The sequence below is a fragment of the Lathyrus oleraceus genome, chromosome 3 (assembly GCF_024323335.1).
Source record: "Lathyrus oleraceus cultivar Zhongwan6 chromosome 3, CAAS_Psat_ZW6_1.0, whole genome shotgun sequence".
Taxonomy (NCBI): domain Eukaryota; kingdom Viridiplantae; phylum Streptophyta; class Magnoliopsida; order Fabales; family Fabaceae; genus Lathyrus; species Lathyrus oleraceus.
Genome location: NC_066581.1, coordinates 224,117,097 through 224,139,550, shown reverse-complemented (window position 1 = coordinate 224,139,550; position 22,454 = coordinate 224,117,097). Strand labels below are relative to the sequence as shown.

General features: G+C 36.3%; 1 protein-coding gene across 1 annotated transcript; it reads right to left on the bottom strand.

Annotated features, from left to right (window-relative positions):
- Positions 1-8,509: 8,509 nt before the first annotated feature.
- LOC127126431 (amino acid transporter AVT1A) lies at positions 8,510-15,034 on the bottom strand. The gene is made up of 13 exons (XM_051055355.1): positions 14,946-15,034; positions 14,555-14,802; positions 14,175-14,443; positions 13,385-13,599; positions 12,931-12,954; positions 12,665-12,845; positions 12,270-12,489; positions 11,872-12,007; positions 11,753-11,770; positions 11,445-11,592; positions 9,975-10,018; positions 9,219-9,281; positions 8,510-8,915 (listed from the first exon to the last, which is right to left on the bottom strand). Exons 2-13 carry the CDS (start codon positions 14,746-14,748, stop codon positions 8,823-8,825), a joined length of 1,605 nt encoding a protein of 534 aa, XP_050911312.1. The 5' UTR covers positions 14,749-14,802; positions 14,946-15,034; the 3' UTR covers positions 8,510-8,822.
- Positions 15,035-22,454: the final 7,420 nt, after the last annotated feature.

The following is a 22,454-nucleotide window of genomic DNA, read 5'->3' as shown; positions in this document are numbered from 1 at the left end:
TCAAGAGATGATATGGAATGATGAATGTCAAGAAGCTTTCGACAAAATCAAGAAGTACCTCCAAGAACCTCCAATTCTGGTGCCACCAGTTGAGGGAAGACCTCTAATCATGTATTTAACCGTTTTAGAAAACTCAATGGGGTGCGTGTTGGGACAACATGACGAGTCTGGTCGAAAAGAGTATGCCATATACTACCTTAGCAAAAAGTTTACCGACTGTGAAACAAGATACTCACTGCTCGAGAAAACTTGCTGTGCTTTGGCCTGGGCTGCTCGCCGACTAAGACAGTATATGTTGAATCACACCACTTTGTTGATTTCTAAGATGGATCCTATCAAATACATATTTGAGAAACCCGCCCTCTCCGGAAGAATAGCAAGATGGCAGATGATTTTAACAGAGTATGATATCCAGTATACCACCCAAAAAGCAATCAAAGGAAGCGTGCTAGCTGATCATTTGGCTCATCAGGCCGTGAATGATTATCAGTCTATGAATTTTGAGTTCCCAGATGAGGATGTCATGCTTGTTACTGATTATGAAGAACCTGGACCGAATGAAGGACCCGAAGTGGGATCCCGATGGACTATGGTTTTTGATGGATCGTCTAACGCATTGGGCAACGGTATTGGCGTCGTGATCATTTCCCCCAAGGGTGGCCATACGCCTTTCACCGCTAGACTATGTTTTGAGTGTACCAACAATATGGCTGAGTATGAAGCATGTATTTTGGGACTCAGAGCTGCTATAGACCTGAGAATCAAGTTTTTGAGGGTGTATGGAGACTCAGCCTTAGTAATCAGTCAGGTCAAAGGAGAATGGGACACTAAACATCCGAACCTCATCCCCTATCGAGAGCAGGTGTTGACATTAATCCCATACTTTGAAGAGATCACATTCGAACATATTCCCCGAGAGGAGAACCAGTTGGCAGACGCATTGGCTACCATGTCATCTATGTTCAGAGTCAGATGGGACAATGAAGCTCCCCGGATTACCATTGAACGACTAGACGAACCAGCATATTGTTATGAACTTAACGCTGATGAAGTAGAAGAGAAGCCTTGGTTCCACGAGATAAAAAGATATTTAGAAGCTCAGGAATACCCTGAAGGGACATCCATCAATGACAGGAAATTTCTGAGGAAGTTCTCCGCTAAATTCTTTTTGAGTAATGGAATATTGTACAAACGTAACCATGATTCGACTTTGCTTCGCTGTGTGGATAGAAAGGAATCAGAGAAGATTATGGAAGACATGCACGACGGTATCTTTGGGACTCATTCTAGTGGACATACAATGGCCAAGAAGATTCTGAGGTCAGGGTATTATTGGTCTACCATGGAAACTGATTGCCACCATCACTCCAGAACTTGTCATAAGTGCCAGATCTATGCGGATAAAGTACATGTGCCTCCTGCTCCATTAAACGTGTTGACCGCGCCGTGGCCCTTTGCAATGTGGGGCATTGATATGATTGGCGAGATTAAACCTACCGCCTCTAATGGACATCGTTTCATCCTTGTTGCTATTGATTACTTCACAAAGTGGGTGGAGGCAGCCTCATTTGCTTCTGTTACTAAGAATGTGGTGGCACGATTCATCAAGAACAGCCTCATCTGCCGATACGGCGTCCCTGAGAGAATTATCACTGACAATGGCACTAATTTGAACAACAAGATGATTACTGAACTCTGCACGCAGTTCAAAATAAAACACCATAACTCTTCTCCGTACCGGCCAAAGATGAACGGCGCTGTAGAAGCGGCTAATAAGAATATTAAGAAGATTATACAAAAGATGACGGTAACATACAAAGACTGGCATGAGATGTTACCATTTGCTCTTCATGGTTATCGTACTTCCGTGCGAACTTCGACAGGGGCAACTCCTTTCTCTTTAGTCTACGGAATGGAAGCCGTTTTACCAGTGGAAGTTCAGATTCCCTCTCTAAGGATCATGAAAGAGGCGGGCTTAGACGAGGACGAATGGATTCAGACTCGACTCGATCAGATAAATTTGATGGATGAGAAGAGACTTGCGGCTGTATGTCACGGGCAGATATATCAGAAGCGCATGACCAGGGCATTCAACAAAAAGGTCAAGAGACAAGTGTATCAAATTGGCGACTTGGTAATCAAACGCATCATCCTACCACAAACTGACCCCAGAGGCAAATGGACTCCCACATACGAAGGGCCATTTGTAGTTAAGAAGGTATTCTCAGGTGGAGCCATGATACTCGCTACAATGGATGGTGAAGACTTCCCACATCCCGTGAACGCGGACATAGTTAAAAAATACTACGCATAAAAGAGACCCGCTAGATCGACGTATCTAGGCAAAAGTAAGGGCATCCCGGCGAACCAAAAGGGTTCGGGCAAAAATTAGGGATATATAAAAAAAATGTACACCCGGCAAGTCGAAAACCTGAAAAGGCGGCTTGGGCAAAAAAGGGTATCCTGGTGGACTGAAAACCTGAAAAGGCGGTCCAGGCAAAAATTAGGGATTAAAGCGTATGACTATGTCCCGTTCTCAGTCAACTTTCATCCAAGTTCGAGGGACTGACCAAGCCAATCACTTCTATCCGACAGCAAGGGATGAGATGCTCGAAGACATAATGACAGTAGTAGGCTTAAAATCAATAGGACTTCTTCCACATAGCTTTCTCTTTGTTTTCGACAATTTCCTCTTACTAGGATTTCTGTCTCCTTGTACACAAATTGCCTGTTTATAGGCCTCCTTTCAAAATCAATACAACCCTCTTTCAAAAAAAAAGATGCTTTTGTTTTTACTTTTCTGTTTTGGTTGCGTAAATGTCCATTGATTTAATTTGAATTAATATGTGCATTTGAATATGACTGATGTTTACCAAAATACATGCATAGAATAGCAATAGCAATTACTACCCGACTTCAGGATCAAGGAAAAGGTCTAATCATGCTTCCAATGAATCCGCTACCAATTCTCTTCCCCAGCAAGCCTGTTTTTTTTTTTCCTCAGAAAATGGCAGTATCCCCAGGCACAGCCAGTTACTCCCCAACAGAGGTCGGCGTCACCAGACAGATTGATCATCTCATCCATCCCCAGCCAGGCTCTGTTGAATATTTCCACCATCAGACAGAAATCAAGCATCCCCAGCCGAGAAAGGGTCATCGACACAAATGTCTCAAATCAGTAGATGGGGATTTATTTTCCCCAGTAGAGTCCCCAAGCAGAACTTCTCATACGCATAACTCATTCATTACATCCTTTCACAGCATACGCATGCATACAACATTCACATTTATTTTAGCATAACACGAAACATCTCATGCATCATGACATAGCATGAAGCTAACTTTTCTTTGCAGGTTAATTATCCTCCTGATATAGTCAAAGTAGAAGGTTCATTCAGACAGACACCTTTATCAATCACATTCAAGATTCAGATACATATTTCAAATACAGTTCATGGGAACATTCATTCTGACAACACTTCGATATCCTCCTAACGATGGCATCTCTAAGCCCATCCCAGACATTTATTGCAAGTACAACATATACAGGTTATCAGATACAGCCTAACGTACGGTTCATTCTGATTCAGCCCAACATATGACTTCTTCAGCAACTCCAATGCGGTCTAACGTACGACCCATTTGGACCTTCAAATCCTCAGATGCTGCCTAGCGTACGGTACATTCAGGGGTGTAGTCTAGCGTACGACTACTTTCTTTTTCAGATGCAGCCTAACGGACGGCTCATTCTACAACTCGGATACGATCTAACGTACGATCCATTCTGAACTTCAACAACCCAACGCGGTCTAACGTACGACCCGTTTGGATCTTACAACCCTCAGATGCTACCTAACGTACGGTACATTTCTGAAGTGTAGTCTGGCGTACGACTACCGCTTTCATCATCAGATGCGGCCTAACAGACGACTCATTCTGCGACGGTCTAACGTACGACCCGTTCGGATGTCCATCCCCTCAGATGCTACCTAACATACGGTACATTTCTAAAGTGTAGTCTAACGTACGACTACCCCTTTCATCATCAGATCCTACCTAACATACGGTACATTTCTGAAGTGTAGTCTAACGTACGACTACCCCTTTCGTCATCAGATTCAGCCTAACGTACGGCTCATTCTGCAACTCAGATACGATCTAGCGTATGGTCCATTCTGATCCTTTATCCCCAACAGCATATGACACACTCCGACTCCCCAGCGAAGTCGGCAGCCTAATGGATGACTCATTATACGGTCTAACGTACGACCCAGTGTGGCACCCATGTCTTCAAATTGGCCTAATATACGGCGCGATCTGAAGCTTTCGTCATCAAACCTCCCGGATGGCATCTTTAAGCCCATCTCCATCAAGACCAACTGTCGATTCTCAAGTGCAAATTTTTGGGGCATTCTAGTGTTCAATAATCTTCCACCTCCAGACCACGAATGGCGTATACACCATTCTAACTCTCTCGGTCCAAGAATATTGAACAGGGGCAGCTGTCATACCCCAAAATTTGCCCATTAATATTTCAAGACATTTTGCAAGGCATTCCGACTCATATATAACACTGATCTTGAAGAAACAAAGGCCCAGCTCACGGATGGCCCAATCCAGAAAATGGCCCAAACTGGCCTGTTCGCTACGCGCTCGCCTAGCGAAGCTGACAGACAACAAAAATTTCGGGCTTCATTCTGAGCCCAAAAAAAAAAACGAGAAACGAAAAAAAAAAAAAAAAAAAAGAATTTTTTTTTTAATTAATTAATTAATTAATTAAATAATTAAAATAAATAAATAAATAAAATATAACAAATTATTTTGGACTTGGGTCTCCCTCATTCCAAGCCCATTACCCACGAAATTAGTCTATAAATACTGAAGTTTCAGTAGTGGAGTTACACTTGGAGACTTGGAGTTACACTGGGAGATTCACTGGGGAAAAAAAAGAGGAGGAGAACAGAGAAGAACGAATAGAAGTTTTGGCATAGGAACCCTGCCTACCCGGAGAATTCAGAGTAAAGAAACCCTGAAGGCAGCCCATCTGCACCGAAGCCATCGCCGTCCAATTCCCGCTGCCTAACTTATTCCGATACTACAAGTGGTCAATCCCTTCAACCTTGAATTGGCAAACAGGTTTGCGTATCTCTATTGTTTATACTTTCAATTGGCCATATCTACATATATAATGCATCATGATTAAATGTTGATATATAATTTGCTTTCGTATGGGAATTTAAATATGCCTGAATACCCTGAATGTTTGACCATGTTATTCCTGTGATAAAATGCCATAAAATTCAAAGTTCCTAACATGGGGCTGTTTTCAAATTCAAAATCCGTGGCCTTCGCTAGGCGAGGCAGAGGCGAACGAGACAGTAGCTGACTTTTCTATTCTGTTTTTTTTTTATGTTTTATCATAGCCATGCATTATTCATCCTATCCTATTTATTGTTGTGATATTTCTCCGGTGTAATCTTCGATTGCACCCTGATTTGGTGTTCTGACATGTTTCTTTTTTTTTTGAGTTTCGTAAAGGTTCACATATCCCAGGAAAAGGTTATTGGCTAGGTATTCCACTTTATTTGTGGGATACCCTTGTGGAGTTTCACCCTAAATTAATTTTTAATGTATTAATTTCTAATGTATTAATTTTTTAATATATTATTTTTAATAATTTTAATGTGGAGTTTCATCCTAATTATATAATTAATTGTAAAACTTTGCCTTTGAATAAGTGATCTTGGACCTCTCTTTGTTGCCTTACGATTACGATATTACGGTCATGTCCCGCGAACGTGGGGATACCCTTAGCAAAGACCCTTCGGTTAAATCATCATAAAATAAATTATAGTCCCTCGGATGTTGCCTTCGAATATACAACTTTGTCCCTCGATGACCCTCCGATGTTGCCTACGGTTAAAAGATGATAGTCCCTTCGAATGCTAAGGTATCCTCGTAACTGTTGCCTTCAATGACCAATCGATGACCCTACGATGACCCTTTTACATCCAAAGGATAAAACTACTTATTTCTCAATAATAAGGACAGTTTTACCCTCATAAGGATATGAAATACTCATAAAGACCTTGGGTCGGTATAACTCTTAATTGCTGGCTCACAACCTAAAACATTTTTTCACACCTCACACCTTTCAAAATACCTTCAGAAAATCACCACTTGGTATACATTCATACTAGAATCATTACCGAGTTATATTTTTCTAAACAATTTTCAAAACTAAACGAGATAATCACTTTGTATACATTCATACAAGAATCATTACAAAGTTAAATTCTCTTTTCAAAACAATTTTTCTAAACAATTCACAAACACTTTTTTTTTTTTAGACAAAAATAATATAAGTGATCGAGCAATTAAGAGCCCATGGATAACCATGGATACAAAGGGTGCTAACACCTTCCCTTTGTATAATGTACCTCCCGAACCCAAAATCTAAATTAAGGTTTTTCCTGTTCTTTTCCACCTTTCCTTATTGGATAAAAGAAAAGTCGGTGGCGACTCTTGCTAACCGCGACATTGCGATAAAAAACACAAAAAGTCCAGTTCACCGTATGACAAGAATCATAGCACCATTTGGTTTTAATCATGAGTTACACTTGACTCGAATCATGAAGGACTGCAGTTACATGTGTTGCCTCTATTAATGACTCAAACCGTGACTTGAATAATGACTCAAATCATAAATATGAGTTTCTCATATGTTTCATGTCTTGATTCTAATCACTTTGCTCTTTGACTCAAATCATAACTTTCACTTGTGACTCCAATCACACACCTACATACGAGGTAGTGATTTGTGGAAGCCTACATATGAGGTAGGCGTTCTTCTCAATCTTCGGACATACCAACACTTAAGATACCAGTGGGATCGAATAGAGATTTTTGCAGAACGGAGACTTGGGAACAGGTTGTTGGGACTGGAAGATTCAAGAAGTGATTTTGCATGAAGATTTTGCAAAGAGTTCAGATGGTAGAGTGTGTACAAGTCAAAGATCCTGAAAGATCATTTTTATATTTTCAACGTTAATTTGGATATTGTGATTGTACGAACTCTTGTAATTTTTATCACCAAACCATATTGGAAGATCAACAGAACTTCAATGGAATATCATTAGAGACTAGAGTATGCGCAAAGTCAAGACGAACACATCGAACTGGTATAAATCCCAGTATATTCTCTTCTCTCTCCTTTTTATTTTTCGTAGTTAATTGCATGATTAATTTATTTTTTTTATTATTTTCTAGAACTTGCATGCTATTAAAATTTCTTTTGGTAGTGATATATTGTGAAGGTGAAGGTTTTGTTAGAATTGAAAAATTCAACTTTGTTTTGTTGTAGATTAAATTGAAAACTATGGTAGTAGAATCTATGTAGTATTGGTGTGATGTACATTTGGTTGAATTTGAGATTTATCTTAGTGGATTAAATTGAAAACTATGGTAGTAGAATCTATGTAGTATTGGTGTGATGTACATTTGGTTGAATTTGAGATTTATCTTAGTGGATTAAATTGAAAACTATGGTAGTAGAATCTATGTAGTATTGGTGTGATGTACATTTGGTTGAATTTGAGATTTATCTTAGTGGATTAAATTGAAAACTATGGTAGTAGAATCTATGTAGTATTGGTGTGATGTACATTTGGTTGAATTTGAGATTTATACTAAAGTTTGCTTCCCCCTTACAATATCAATTTTATTTTAAAACATTCGGAGATTGACTTATTCTGTTAGAAATAAGTTCATTGCTCTAAAGCTCTGTGTTCATATTTCAAACACGGATCAATGGACAGATCTGCTAACCAAAACCTTTCTCTTTCTCAAAATTTCTTCAGCACAGGGACAAATTAAAAGTAATTTACAAACTCAATTGTGACTGGCCATTCTTCACAGTTCAGTCTCCATTGAGCTTGTGTCTGACGTATAAGAGATATCAATTAAATAAGAGACATCAAGTAAAGTAGCAACTGAAATGTGTAATTTGTAAACATCTCATTGTAACAGTGAATAACTATCCCAGAAAAAAATTCTCATTCATTGGCGACAACCGTCTATAGTAGACAGTTATAGTGGGTCGCCTTTCAAACACTTGTAGTGCTATGCTGTAACTGATTTTATAATAGATGAAAAACATAAAACAGAGTTACAAATAAAAATATACACTATCATTCTGTCTAATCTGCACCACAAGATAAAAAAAATTGCTACCATGTAAAATAAATACATTAACTACAATGCCTGTTTGTGTGAAGATTATAGTTGTTGATCTTTAAAAATGTAATTAATTGTGTTCAGTTGATAATCAATGAATGTGAAACCTTGTTACATTCATTAACAATCTATATAACATAATTAATCACATATTTAAATTATGTTATCATCTAAGTTGTTAAATTTTGACGTCAAATTTATGTGTAAAAAAACACAACTCTATTAATATAATCTAACACGTATAAGATAATCCTTCAAGGTTAATCGACAATGATTTAAAAATATTAAGTTCATTTTGAACTTTCTCAAAGGAAGAGAAAAAAAAATAGAAATTCTAACAAGATATAGCTCACAGTATTACTAGTACCCAGTAATTAAGGAACCACCACCATGGTGGTAACTGCTAATCACAAAGAAAATGCTCAAAAATATTGCTCTCAAATGGCAATCTGAACAGCTTAAGTTTGACTCCATTTTCAATAAGTGCAGTCAAAAGAAGACACCACATGAGTATACCTCAATGGGACATGCATATACCAATGGCTACAAAGATAAGTAACTGGCCACTTGCTGAAATTAAAAAGGTGTCAGTGCTGGTTTATAATCTTTAGTAGAGATGAATATGATCCAAAAGCAGCACAAACTATTCCCCATGCAGTAATTACAACACTGAGAGCAACCTGCAATAATGCCATTAAAATAAGGAGAGAGAATTTTCATAGATTCAGCTGTGTAAAGCTCAGCTAACATGAACAATTAAGTATTCATAATTATGGCTCTGTACTAACATGTATTCAACTGTTATTTTTATTGTAAAAAAAAAACTGTTATTTTTACATGCCCTCTAAAGGGTACTCCTCTTCTGAAATTAATGATCAAAGCTGGTGAATAGAATTTACTACTCTAACAAACAATTTTCATAAATAAGATCATTGCACTTGGAAAAACATAAAATTAACAAGGTCGGTAAAACTGATATATACCTGTGTTTTTGTTGCCTTTTTCCCCACAATTCTTAGAAAACATAAAGCTGGCAATACCACTGCCTGAAAAATTTAGCAATCCAACATTATGTAGCAGTTTACATGAATTAAATCTTCAATATTAGCTGAAGCAAATGACCAATCTATGTGGACAATAAAGATAGTTGTAAATGTATATACGTCAAAAAAAATTGAAGAGCAAATCCTAGACTACAAATATGAATATTTCACCACACAGTATACTAGGATTTGCTAAAATTTGCTAAGCATATCATACGATTACTTATTATCAATGTTGGACCCATACGGAAGCTTAAACTTTAAATCCAGACCTGAAGCTTGACATTCTATAGCCATACATACCATGCCTATTTGCTAGTCAAGTTATATTTTAGCTTAAGATCAATATGTGGCAGAGCATTCAAGAATATTTAATACAAAGCAGGAAATTTACCCCAGATATGACAAGTAATGAATGCTTTTGTACAATAATACTAACAAGTGAAACGTTAAAAAAGAAACTACAGAAAGACAGAAGGCAAATCGGGTTTTTTCTAAAGAAAAACTTAGGGTGAGGGGATGACTAATCCGTTTTGTTCTAAAGAAAAATTTAGGGTGAGGGGATGACGTTTCAGTCCAAAATAGCGAGGAAAAAATATTTAGAGCAAATTGTAGCTGTTAGTGTTCATGCGTATAAGTAGTATTTTTCCTTCAAATCCTGTTCCTTTAAAAGAAAGTACACAAGTATATGCTTACCACAAGAACACTGAGGAGAGAACCAATTAAAGCCATCACTAGCCCTGAAATTATAACAAAAGATGTCACGACCATATTATCCATCCGACACATTATACCAGTAGTGATTTTTTAATACAGATTTTGTAATAAAATTGCTTTCATCTAAATATATGCACATAGAAACACATTTCTTGTGCAGATAAGCAAATATGTAATTAGTATTTAGCAGTTAGCACTTCAAGATTTTTTTAAGGACAATAAGAGCTGTAAGATGAAAAAATAGTTCTGGGATTTACTATAATAGTGTAATTTAACAATTCAATGCCTATTTGATGATCTAAATATCTAATAGTCATTCCCACATGAGAAAAAATATTGAAACTAAAAAATAAAATATCACGTGTCATCAATGATCCAAGATAAGAACTGGTTCTTAAAGAGCAATGACAAAGCTTCACAGCTTTTTTGACGGCGGCCAAAAAGTTGGTAAAATATACATCACTAGTTCTATATAAATTGTTTGATGATGCAATAGTTTGGTGCCCAATAGAGCAAGGGAAAACAATTGAGACAGAGAAGAAATAGAGATACAAACAGACCGCCAGTGGGCGGCATACTTGCACCCAAAAAATGTCTGCAATGTTGTTGCGTGAGACAGAGCTTTTGTCGACGGGGTTTCAAGTTTAGGAAATTAGGAAGCATCTGATCACAATGGTGAGGCGTGTATCTCCGTCGTTGGCGGCGGAAGAGGCTCTGGTGATGGCTGAGATCAAACAGAGGTGTCTCTTGAGGATTGGCCTCCTTTAAAGTGAGTAGTTACTATAGTGAGGAAATCAATGTTTCATATTGTAACCACCTATAATATGTTATGCATGTACATATACTATCAACCATTGATTTGATTATTAACAATTGATATTACTCACTTTACTATCTAAAGTGAATTGCTCACTTTAGAGAAGCCTTGATCGTCTCTTGGACACCTAAGAGCCAAAGAAAAGCTAGGATTTTAAACCTGGTTCTCCATACCAACTTGAGACTGAATATCTTGTCTAAATTATGTCAGGAGAATGTACGTTTATAATTAGCATGAGCCTCCTAAACAATTCCAAGAGTTAGGGAAATGATTAACTAAGAAAGGAAAGTATAATCAAGACAAAATCACACTAATACCCTAACGAACATAAATCATATTTACAATACCTGAGCATAAACAACCAGTTGGTTCTTAATAATAAAATATAATTTCTGTGAGAACCATTATAAATTCTTAAATAGTTTCATAGTTGGAACTTGGAAGAAATAGAAAGTTGGAAGTTGTTGAACATGATGTAGCATGATTGATGCTCTAACCGAGTATCGGATATTTGTAGCATGGCGCTGCAAAGGGCCGACCATTTGTAGCTATAGTGATATAATTTTCTTGAGTATACGCTGAATGTGAAGACATAGAAATGTATTGTATTAGAGACAGAGGTTAATACTTACCAAAAAATGGAATCAGAAAAGCAGCAACAACAGTAGATGTAACCAGTGCTGTTCTTAGAAGAAGAAAACACCAATTAGTGTTTGAGATGCTAGCAGGCAACAATTCCTCTACACTTCTTGCCAGTGGGTTCATCATCAAAGCATATTTGTTGATAGTTAAGGGAAAAGGAAAAAGAAAAAAAGAAGCAAATTGAAATTCTATAATGCCTTCATAATATGATCAAGCATAGTTCCACTTCAATGACATAATTATTAGAAATAGCAAATGATCAAGCATAGTTCCACTTTAATGACAGAAAAGGATATTTAGTTAGCGGAATAATTGCCTGAAAGAGAAAACAAACAAAATTAGAAACAATACAAATGTACCTTGAAAGAAAGAAAAAAATATACAAAAATAATGCAGAGCGGCCCCAAAATTTCTTACTATAGTCCACAAAGCGACTTTGGAAGCAAGTGAATTTGGTGGTAGATTCAATGTAATCTGAGACAATGTCTTTTCACCAAACATGCGATATCCCGCCAGTCCGACACCTCCATATAAAAACATGGGCAAAACAAAACTGTACAAGAATAAAATGTAGAGGTAAATGAAAACACTTAAGAAAACATGTGTTGCTATCAAGATTTTAAATTGCAGTCTCAGTAACGGCCACATCAGGCTCTTTGATATTGCAGAGTCATGGTCAAATGCTGCTAATGAGGTCTCAATAGTAGTCACAGAGACACCAAAAAACTCGATGCCTTAACGCGGACCTTTTTTAAATAAAAAATAATAATAACCTTGGTTGCCACTGACAAAGAAAGTTACGTAGCAAAGCATACCATATGATCATTGCCTTTGTAAATTCTCTTTTGTTAGCCATAGACTGATATATATTGGGAAAAACTGAATGTCCTGCAAAGCAAAACCCATAGATACCAAAAGCAAATGGAATGCCACTCCACTTTACGAATGGAGCAGTCTGATGGAATCCAACATCATTTCTTGTCCCAACAAGAACAACACAAATAGCGATCAACATTGAACCAATAACCCCTCCAGCTGCAGAACCATCACAAGTTATCTCAGTAAATGCTTGCAAGAAAGAGGTTTAAAATAAGGATGGATATTTTCAATAGACATTGGGAGATACAAACTAGCTGCTCCTACATATACTTTATATTATATCAGTATTGTCTCCACAACTTTATATTTTCGGATCGTCAAAAGTATTAACCTGAGAGATAGGAGATTATACGAAGATCCTTCAACCAAACAGTAGGGAGAATAATAAGTGCAGTCAAAATTGCAAATAAGTGCTTGCCATCCAAATCCAAACCTCCCAAATGCAAGGACGTTCCAGGAAAAAGACCAGTAAGGTTATCGCCTTCCATGATGATATATTCCACACAATATGACTGCATTCATAAATGATTGATATGTGTCATATAGATTCTGCAGAGTAATAAAGGCAAAAGGAAATGGATGCACTGCAGCACTTACATATAATTCGGTGTACAAAACAATCTGCAACAAGATAAAAATTGAAAATAAAATGTCAGTATACACATTGTTTAAACCATCATACTATGCAGTAGAAAATACATATTATGTCACCATTCTTTAGCACTCGTTGAAATAAATAAAATAGAGAAATATCATATCATGGGGCCAAAGAAACAGACGAAAGCGAAATGGAAAAAATACTTAAACAGAGAAGAAAAATATAATAGGACTGAACCATAAGTAGGAAGAACATAACAATTGTTTGTGAGCAAGAACATAACAGAAAGAAGAACATAATTTTACTCTTAAAAGGGATTTAATCAGCAGTTATACCCTTAAAAAAGACAAGGGTTTGAAAAAAGACTTTAAGGAATTTCATACTAAGAAAGATTATGCAAAAAAACAAGCAAGTTCTCTCCAAAAATTAATCAAAAAGCAGAAACATTCTTACTGATATAACAACTCGGCCATATTTTCCAAATGCAGCTTCTCCTATATCTGGGTAGCTAAGGATGCCTTCTCTGCTTTGAAAGCAATGTCTCATTAGTTCTGCTGTATAACAGCACACAACTGCGAAAATAACCATCACCAACATACTGGCCCACCCAGCTTGTTTCACAGTATCAGGTGTAGATAGAAGCCCAACTCCAGCCATCACATTAATCCCTAGCCAAGTACAACATTACCTCATAAAATGATCCCTTACATAAAGGAGCACGCTTTATAGTAATTTATATGCCAAATAACAAACTACATTTTTTTTGTCCTTAGCTACAGCAATTACAACCACAATATAAAAACTTTACATGTCTTCGCAACAACGTCACAATTACAATTTCGGCCACATCAGCCGCATTTTCTTGCATTTTTTGAAATATCAAGATTTGCGGCATAGCTGTGACTGTATTTTAGATTTAACGGTAATTCAGCACAAGTACATAATATTGAAACCATATTTCAAAATCAAAACAGCAGTCAGAAGCTGCTATTGCAGCCGTGATATAAAGTTTTTAGAGGTCTCTGCAACAACATCACAATAGCAAATGCGGCCGACTATGAAGCATGGACACCCGAAACATTAATCCATGTGTGTGACACGCAACACTAATAATAATTTGAAAAAATGAATACATTAAAAATAATCACGAGTGTCGGTCAGGTGTCCAATTGGCACTGACGTTTTTTTTCAGTGGTGTCGGTGCTACATAGTTGAATTACTAAAATGAAATGAAGTAAGATACCATTAAATATAGTCTGAGTGAAGCTACATCCATAGCCAGGAGACAATTCTTCAGGAACGTGCATTTGAATTGAAGCTTTTTCCCACCATGTCGATTGTCTAGGAAAGCCTTCCTGAATTTGACTCCCAGACAGAAAAGAAGCCTTTCCATCTTGTAACTCCAAATAACTCCTTGATGAACGACTCACAAAGCTCGAGTATAGAACACTCGGCGCTCTCAGAATTGATCCAAGATTCGGAGCATTAATCGTTAAAGGATCAATAGCCTCACTATCATCATCATATAACAAAAATAACAAAAATCATAATCATTACAATAACATAAAATAAAAAAAAATAAAAAAATCTATACATATTTGACATGAAGAAGAAGAAGAATACTTGAAAGTTTGAGGCCATTGTTGAGAAGAGAAAGATTCAGGTTGTCCTTCATTGCGATCGAGTTCATCGTAACTGCCACCATCATTTTCATGACTACTTTCACTATCGTAGTTAACAGCTTCGATATCGGTTTCTTCTTCGGTAGCGTCGACAAAAAACTCGTTCTCTTTCTCTTTGCTCTTCTCGAGCGACATGATTGATTATAGTTACAATTCAATGATACTGCAACGAAGCCTGTGTATACAGTTCTTAAAAAAAAGAAAAAGAGAGGTGCGAAAAGTTGAATTAGTGTGTTGAGAAATGTTTTAGCAAGTGAAGGTACAGAAAGGTGGTGAGATGCGGAACAGTTGCATTTTGAAGCGGGTTGTTGTGGTAAGGAAGAAGCTCTCACCTTGCCAAAACTTGACAGCTGTGACTCTGATGATTTTTCTGTTGTAATTCTCAAATTAAACAAGAATTCAAATGTATTAATTTTTTTTTTGTCAATATTAAATTTGAATTTTAACAAAATACATTTTTTTAAATAAATTGTTAATAGTAAGTCATAAATTCATGACACGTCTGTTCTACGACATTCATACCTATCATTTGGGTTAGACTTTACAGACTATATTTAATATTCTTTAGATTTAATATTGAAAAAGTAAATAGATAATACTATCATATGAGTTTAAATAAATAGTAATGGAATAAAAATGACAAATTATCTAGGATCAAAATAAGTTAAATGGATAATGGAGGAGTTTGAATCATATTCAATGGTGAGACATTTATTATTGTCATTTTTTTATTTGGTAATTACTATTATTTTGAATATATATATATATATATATATATATATATATATATATATATATATATATATATATATATATATATATATATATATATATATATATATATATATATATATATATATATATATATATATATATATGTTAATGCAACAAAATTAAAAAATAGAATTAAAACATAGAGTAAAATTTATAAAATAAAAAATATATATTAAAAATGATGTGGTTGTTATTTTTGGCATAGAATTAAAATCAATATAGCATTTAACACTTAATAATTTAAAAATGTAGATATTGTAGGTAGTATATAATAATAAAACATGAGTTTTTAAAAATGATAATTATTATTATTTGAGAAAAGGGGTGATGCACTGAAAATTGACATGACAAAATGATATATTTCTATTTGATGATAGTGTAAAATAATTTTTTTACTTATATAATATGACAAAATAATATATTTTTTACACTGTTAGTGCATTATCATTAAACTCTTATTATTTTACTTTATATTTTAGTTATTTTAAATTATTTAAGTCCATATTTGATCTTTGATCCGACAAAAATCTAGTCTTTTAATTAAATCATAGATAAAACAAAACTAAAAAGGAAAATAGAAATAATTTAATAATTTGTATTATTATATATAATAAATAAAGATATTTTCCACAAAATTTTCAAAAAAAATCATAGAGTAAAAATAGTAAAAAACAATAAGATAAAAAATCCAAAGCTGAACTAGAATCAAAACATTTAAATTTAAAAACTTTTTGGTTAATTAATTGAAATTTACCTTAAATGATTTAATAGAGAAAAGAAAAAAACGGATTTTAATAGTTAGTGGAACAAAAGTTAGGTTTTTTTAGCTTTAGTCGAAGAAAATACAAAATATTTTTAAATAAGAAAATTTAATTTTTTTCAAAATATTTAATAATAATAATAACTAAATAATATTGAAATGACTATATTATCATAAATTTTGGCTCTAAAACTTAACAACTTTATATATATACATAGACTCTACTATTGCATCTCGAAAGAAGATGAAGGTAGTTTTTTTTGAGAAAGATTCCACATTGTCGCATCTCTAAAAAATACGATCATTCGCAGAGTCGTAAAAAAATTATTCGAACAGAGTCGCCACAAAACTTTATTTATTCCAAAGAAGAAAAAGGGAAAATATCAATAAAATCCTTAAATGAAAAAGAAAATAGTCGTTGCAACCAAATTCGGTTTGGAAGTCGACTATGCAAAGTGAATGTATTAGCATCCATCATGTCTGTTGTACTCAACAAGAACCTTTTAGTTAAATTTGCGGTTGACTGTAGGCTTATGTCATTTGTTTCCTTCGAATAATCAAAAGTATAAAGGAATATAAAAAGGATCGCAAAAAGGCTTTTATTAAGGTGTTTGACAAGACTGCGAGTTTTGCTCCTACGTATCCTCGGGTACAATGAGGAACTCAAAGCTTCGTAGTTCATGGCAATACAAAAGATAATTTTAGTGTTTTTGTTATAGTGTTTGACGAGACGTTGAATTTCACTTCTACGTATCTCCAGGTGCGATGTATAACTCAAAGCTACATAGTTTATAATACAAATGAGTGTTGGTTGAATGATTTTAATGGACGAATGTCTAGGTCGCATTCTAATGGTTAAACATTGTCTTGTTTGCTCGCGCATGTGAGACTTAGCATTTGTTTGTTTTGCGGTAGAAGGGATCCTGTTTGATCGCGTTATACCACTTTAAATATTTAGTTGTGTGCTCGCACATGGAAGACTTAAGCGTTTGTTTGTACACGTGTAAGAAATGTCTAAATATTGTCCGTAAGAAATGTTCTCTTTCTGTCTAATGCACCGCCCCTTCTCTCTTTTTTTAAGGTTTTTTTTTTCTTTTTTTATATATTATTTATTTTTATTATTATCTATTATTACTATCTATTATTATTAGTAAGTTAGGATAAATTTGTTGGTGGATTGGGCCTTAGGCCTATGTAAATTCATGCACACCCAATACCCAATTTTTGCACTCCTTTCATGTTTTTTTGTTTTTTTGTTTTTTTATTTTAATTATTTAATTAGTATTTAATTAATTGTTTTTTTGCTTAATCGATTAGTAGTTTAATTAATTGTTTGCTCTATTTCATTTTTTATCATCTCCCAAATGATAAATATATCCCCATCCCTTTGATTTTAATTTGTATTTATTTACTTTTATTTTCTTGCCCTTTAGTTAGATAGAATGAACTAATGTTGACTAAAAATAAAATCAACCGTTTTTAGAATAGGTAAAAAATCTTGATTAACATCAACGGCATTTTAAAAACAAATAAAATCAATAATTTTGTGACAAATAAAAATAATTGGTCAACACCAAGTTTCCATTTCAAAATTCAACCATCATTCATTTCACTTCTAATCCATTTCAAAACCATTTTTGTCAAACCATTTCGCAAACTCTAATCAAACGCTTGATCCAATGTCAAGTCATTTTCCCAAATGAAAATAAAAAATATTTAATCATTATTTAACACTTTCAATAAAATTAGATGAAAATGAAAGGGGTGTAGTCTACGAGCTCCTGAGAGTTGGGATACAAGATGTAGTTCTCAACCATCCGAACACTCATAATCCTCCAAGCAATTCCACAATGTAAAACAAACCTCGATTATCATTGAGTGCATTTTCTCAATAAAGTCAACCCAAAATACCTAAAAATATTAAAACTCTTTCAAAAATAAGATGAAAAAGGAATGTGGTGTAGTCCACGAGCTCCCGAGATATGGGATACGAGATATAGTTCTTGACCATCTGAGGTCTCGTCACCATCCAAAAATACCTCCAACACATCAAACATTTTTATCGATGTCGCACGATCAAACCTAAAACATTTTTCACAAACGAAAGGTATTTTTTCTCGAGACAATGCAAGGCAACGCTTCGTTCATTTATGTGTGTGAGTAAGCTAGCGATGTTTTACCGTAAATGTTGATATGTCTATCCATTCAGTCAGATGCAAACGTTCCCTTCTCCATTTGTTTTGGGTAGCAGGCAATGTTTTTATGCCAATTGTGACAAAATAGGTTTCTCTAAAATCGATCAACAAAAAAAACATTTTCTACTTAGAACTACGTAGACTTGAGTTCTCCATCGCACCTGGAGATACGCGTGAGCAAGATTCAAAGTCTTGTTAGGCACCCTAATAAAAAAATAAACCTTTTAGTCCTATCCTTTTTCCCTTTTAATAACTTGAGGAAACCTAACATTTCAAAAGCAAACACTAATGCACATAACTAACTAAATGGTTCCCGTTGAGTACAACGGAGGTGAGGGGTGTTAATACATTCCCCTTTCGTAATCGACTCTCGAAACCTGATTTGGTCGCGAGACCATATCTTAGTCATTCTTTTAGGGGTTTTATCGATATTTTCCCTTTCTCTTTTTGGGAATAAATAAAGTTTTATGGCGACTGTCATACGGTGAACTGACTTGGGGTGTTTTGCTTTTTATCGCAATGTCGCGGATAGCAAGAGTCGCCACCGACTTTTCTTTTATCCAATAAGGAAAGGTGGAAAAGAACAGGAAAGACCTCAATAGATTTTGGGTTCGGGAGGTACATTATACAAAGGGAAGGTATTAGCACCCTTTGTATCCATGGTTATCCATGGGCTCTTAATTGCTGGATCACTTATATTTTTGTCTGAAAAGTGTTGGTGAATTGTTTAAAAATGTTTGAAAGAGAGTTTAACTTTGTAATGATTCTCGTATGAATGTATACAAAGTATTTATCTCGTTTGATTTTGAAAACAGTTTAGAAAAATGTAACTTGGTAATGATTCTAGTATGAATGTATACCAAGTGGTGATTTTCCAAAAGAGGTTTTGAAAGGTGTGAGGTGTTGAAAATATTTTAGGTTATGATCCAGTAATTGAGAGTTATACCTTCCTAAGGTCGTTATGAACGTTTCCTATCCTTATGAGGGTAAAACTGTCCTTACTATTGAGAAGTAAGTAATTTTACCCTTTGGATGTTTAAGGGTCATCGTAGGGTCATCGATAGGTCATTGAAGGCAACAGTTGTAAGGATACCTTAGCATTCGAAGGGACGACCATCATTTAACCGTAGGCTACACCGAAGGGTCATCGAGGGACGAAATCATATATTCGAAGGCAACATCCGAGGGACTATGATTTATTTTATGATGATTTAATCGAAGGGCCATTGCTAAGTGTATCCCCACATTCGCGGGACATGACCGTGGTACCGTAATATCATAAGGCAAAAGAGAGGTCCAAGATCACATATTCAAAGGTCATATTTTAAAGTTAATTAGGTAATTAGGATGAATCTCCACATTAAAATCAATACATTAAAAATAATACATTAAAATTAATTAAGCAATTTAGGGCAGCTCTTCACAAGGGTATCCCACAAATAAAGTGGAAGGCCTAAACGACGATCTTTTTCTGGGACATATGAACCTTTGCAAAATTCAGCAAACGGGTTAGCATACCAAATCAGGGTGCAATCGAGGATTACACCGCAAAAGAAATACAACAGCAAAAATGTCATGCAAAATAATGTATGATGATAAGGGAACAGATCAGAGAAGCATAGCACAGAACAAACGAAATATAAGCTACTGTCCCGTTCGCCTCTGCCTCGCCTAGCGAAGGCCTAGCGAATATTCGCTACAGGCTCGCTTAGCGATGTGCTAGCGAGCGGCTGCGGGTTTTGAATTTCAGAACAGTATAATCTCAGCATGCGGCAAGTCTTATGGTATTCAATTATAGAAATAATATGGTCAAACATTCAGGATAGGCTGGCATACTTAAACTCACATGCAAAACCTCAAATATGTTTATGAATTCAATTATGATATCACATGCAAGTTAAGAACATAAAGCGATAATAGCAATGCAAACCTGTTTGCAATCGAATTGCAACCTTGAGTTGGCGAGCCGGATTGAGTTGGACGGAGGTAGCTTTGCGGCCGCCGGCTTTTCCTTCAGGGTTTTCCGTCTGTGAGCGCTAGGGTTTGCTTGCTAGGGTTCTCCTTTCGTCCCTTTTTCGTTCTCTTTTCATTACTGAAGTGCTGGTATTTATAATGCCCTTTTTCATGACCTAATGGGCTCAGAACGAAGCCCGAAATTTTTTGTTGTCTGTCAGCTTCGCTAGGCGAGCTGGTAGCGAACGTTTGCTTCGCTAGGCGAGCGTGTAGCGAACGTTCGCTAGGCGAGCGTGTAGCGAACGTAACGTTCGCTAGGCGAGCGTGTAGCGAACAGGCCAGTTTGGGCCATTTTCTGGATTGGGCCATTCGTGAGCTGGGCCTTTGTCCCTTTAAGATCAGTGCCATAAAATGAGTCGGAATGCCCCTGAAAAATGTCTTGAACTATTGATGGGAAAATTTTGGGGTATGACAGCTGCCCCTGTTCAATATTCTTGAACCGAGAGAGTTAGGATGGTATGTACGCCATTCGTGGTCTGGAGGTGAAAGATTATTGAACACTTAGAATGCCCCAAAAATTTGCACTTGTCAATTTGTCTTGATGGAGATAGGCTTAAAGATGCCATCCAGGAAGTTTGATGATGAGAGCTTCAGATTGTCGTACATTAGGCGATATCTGAAGACATAGGTGTCATACCGGGTCGTACGTTAGACCGTATAGTGAGTCATCCATTAGGCTGTCGACTTCGCTGGGGAGTCAGAATGGGTCATACGCCGTTGGGGATAACAGATCAGAATGGATCGTACGCTAGATCGTATCTGAGTTGCAGAAAGGGCCGTCTGTTAGGCTATATCTGACGAAAAGTAGTCGTACGCTAGACTACACCTCGGGATGTACTGTACGCTAGGTAGTATCTGAGGAATGAAGATCCGAATGGGTCGTACGCTAGACCGTATTGTTGGAGGAGTAATATGTTGTGCCGAATCAAAATGAGATAAGAATCCGAATGAGTCATACACTGCTGGGGATAAAGGATCAGAATGGATCGTACGCTAGATCGTATCTGAGTTGCGGAACGAGCCGTCCGTTAGGCTGAATCTGACGATAAAGGGGGTAGTCGTATGCTAGACTGCACTTCAGAAATGTACCGCACGCTAGGTAGCATCTGAGGAGATGAAGGTCTAACTGGGTCGTACATTAAACCGTATCTGTCACTAGGTAGCATTTGAGGAGATGAGGGTCTAACTTGGTCGTACATTAGACTGTATTTGAGCATCATCTGGTCTAACTTGGTCGTACATTAGACTGTATTTGAGCAGCATCTGATGACTTGAAGGTCTAACTTGGTCGTACATTAGACTGTATTTGAGCAGAATCTGAGGACTTGAAGGTCTAACTTGGTCGTACACTAGACTGTCACTGAGCAGAATCTGAGGACTGGAAGGTCTAACTTGGTCGTACATTAGACTGTAGTTGATGACTGGAAGGTCTAACTTGGTCGTACATTAGACTGTAGTTGATGACTGGAATGAGCCGTCCGTTAGGCTGAATCTGATGCTGAAAGGGGTAGTCGTACGCTAGACTACGCTTCAGAAATGTAAGGTCTAACTTGGTCGTACATTAGACCGTAGTTGAGTTGTTGAAGGTCAAAATGGACCGTACGTTAGATCGCATCTGAGTTGTTGAAGGTCAGAATGGATCGTACGTTAGATCGCATCTGAGTTGTTGAAGGTCAGAATGGATCGTACGCTAGATCGTATCTGAGTTGTTGAAGGTCAGAATGGATCGTACGCTAGATCGTATTTGAGTTGTTGAAGGTCAGAATGGATCGTACGCTAGATCGTATCTGAGTTGAAAGAGTAATATGTTGAGCTGAATCAGAGTGAACCGTACGTTAGGCTGTATCTGATAGTATTTGTATATGTTGTATTTGCGATAAATGTCTGGGGTGAACTCATAGATGCCATCGTTATGAGGATGTCAGAATGAATGTTGCCATGGAGTTTATCTGAAAGATGTAGTTGAATTCTGATTGTAATTGATAAAGCTGTCCGTCTGAATGGACCTTTGTTTTGATTGTATCAAGAGGATAATTAACCTGAAAAATAAAGTTAGCTTCATGCCATGTCATGATGCATGAGATGCAAATGTTGTATGC

What these genes read in the sequence shown, in the direction of transcription:
- LOC127126431 (XM_051055355.1), bottom strand. Translation starts at nt 14,748, where the DNA reads ATGTCGCTCGAGAAGAGCAAAGAGAAAGAGAACGAGTTTTTTGTCGAC. An exon ending in CACTCAGACTATATTTAATG is followed by an intron (nt 13,600 to 14,174) that starts GTATCTTACTTC and finishes GTACTTGGCTAG; the next exon opens with GGATTAATGTGATGGCTGGA. An exon ending in AAAAGGCAACAAAAACACAG is followed by an intron (nt 8,916 to 9,218) that starts GTATATATCAGT and finishes GCATTATTGCAG; the next exon opens with GTTGCTCTCAGTGTTGTAAT.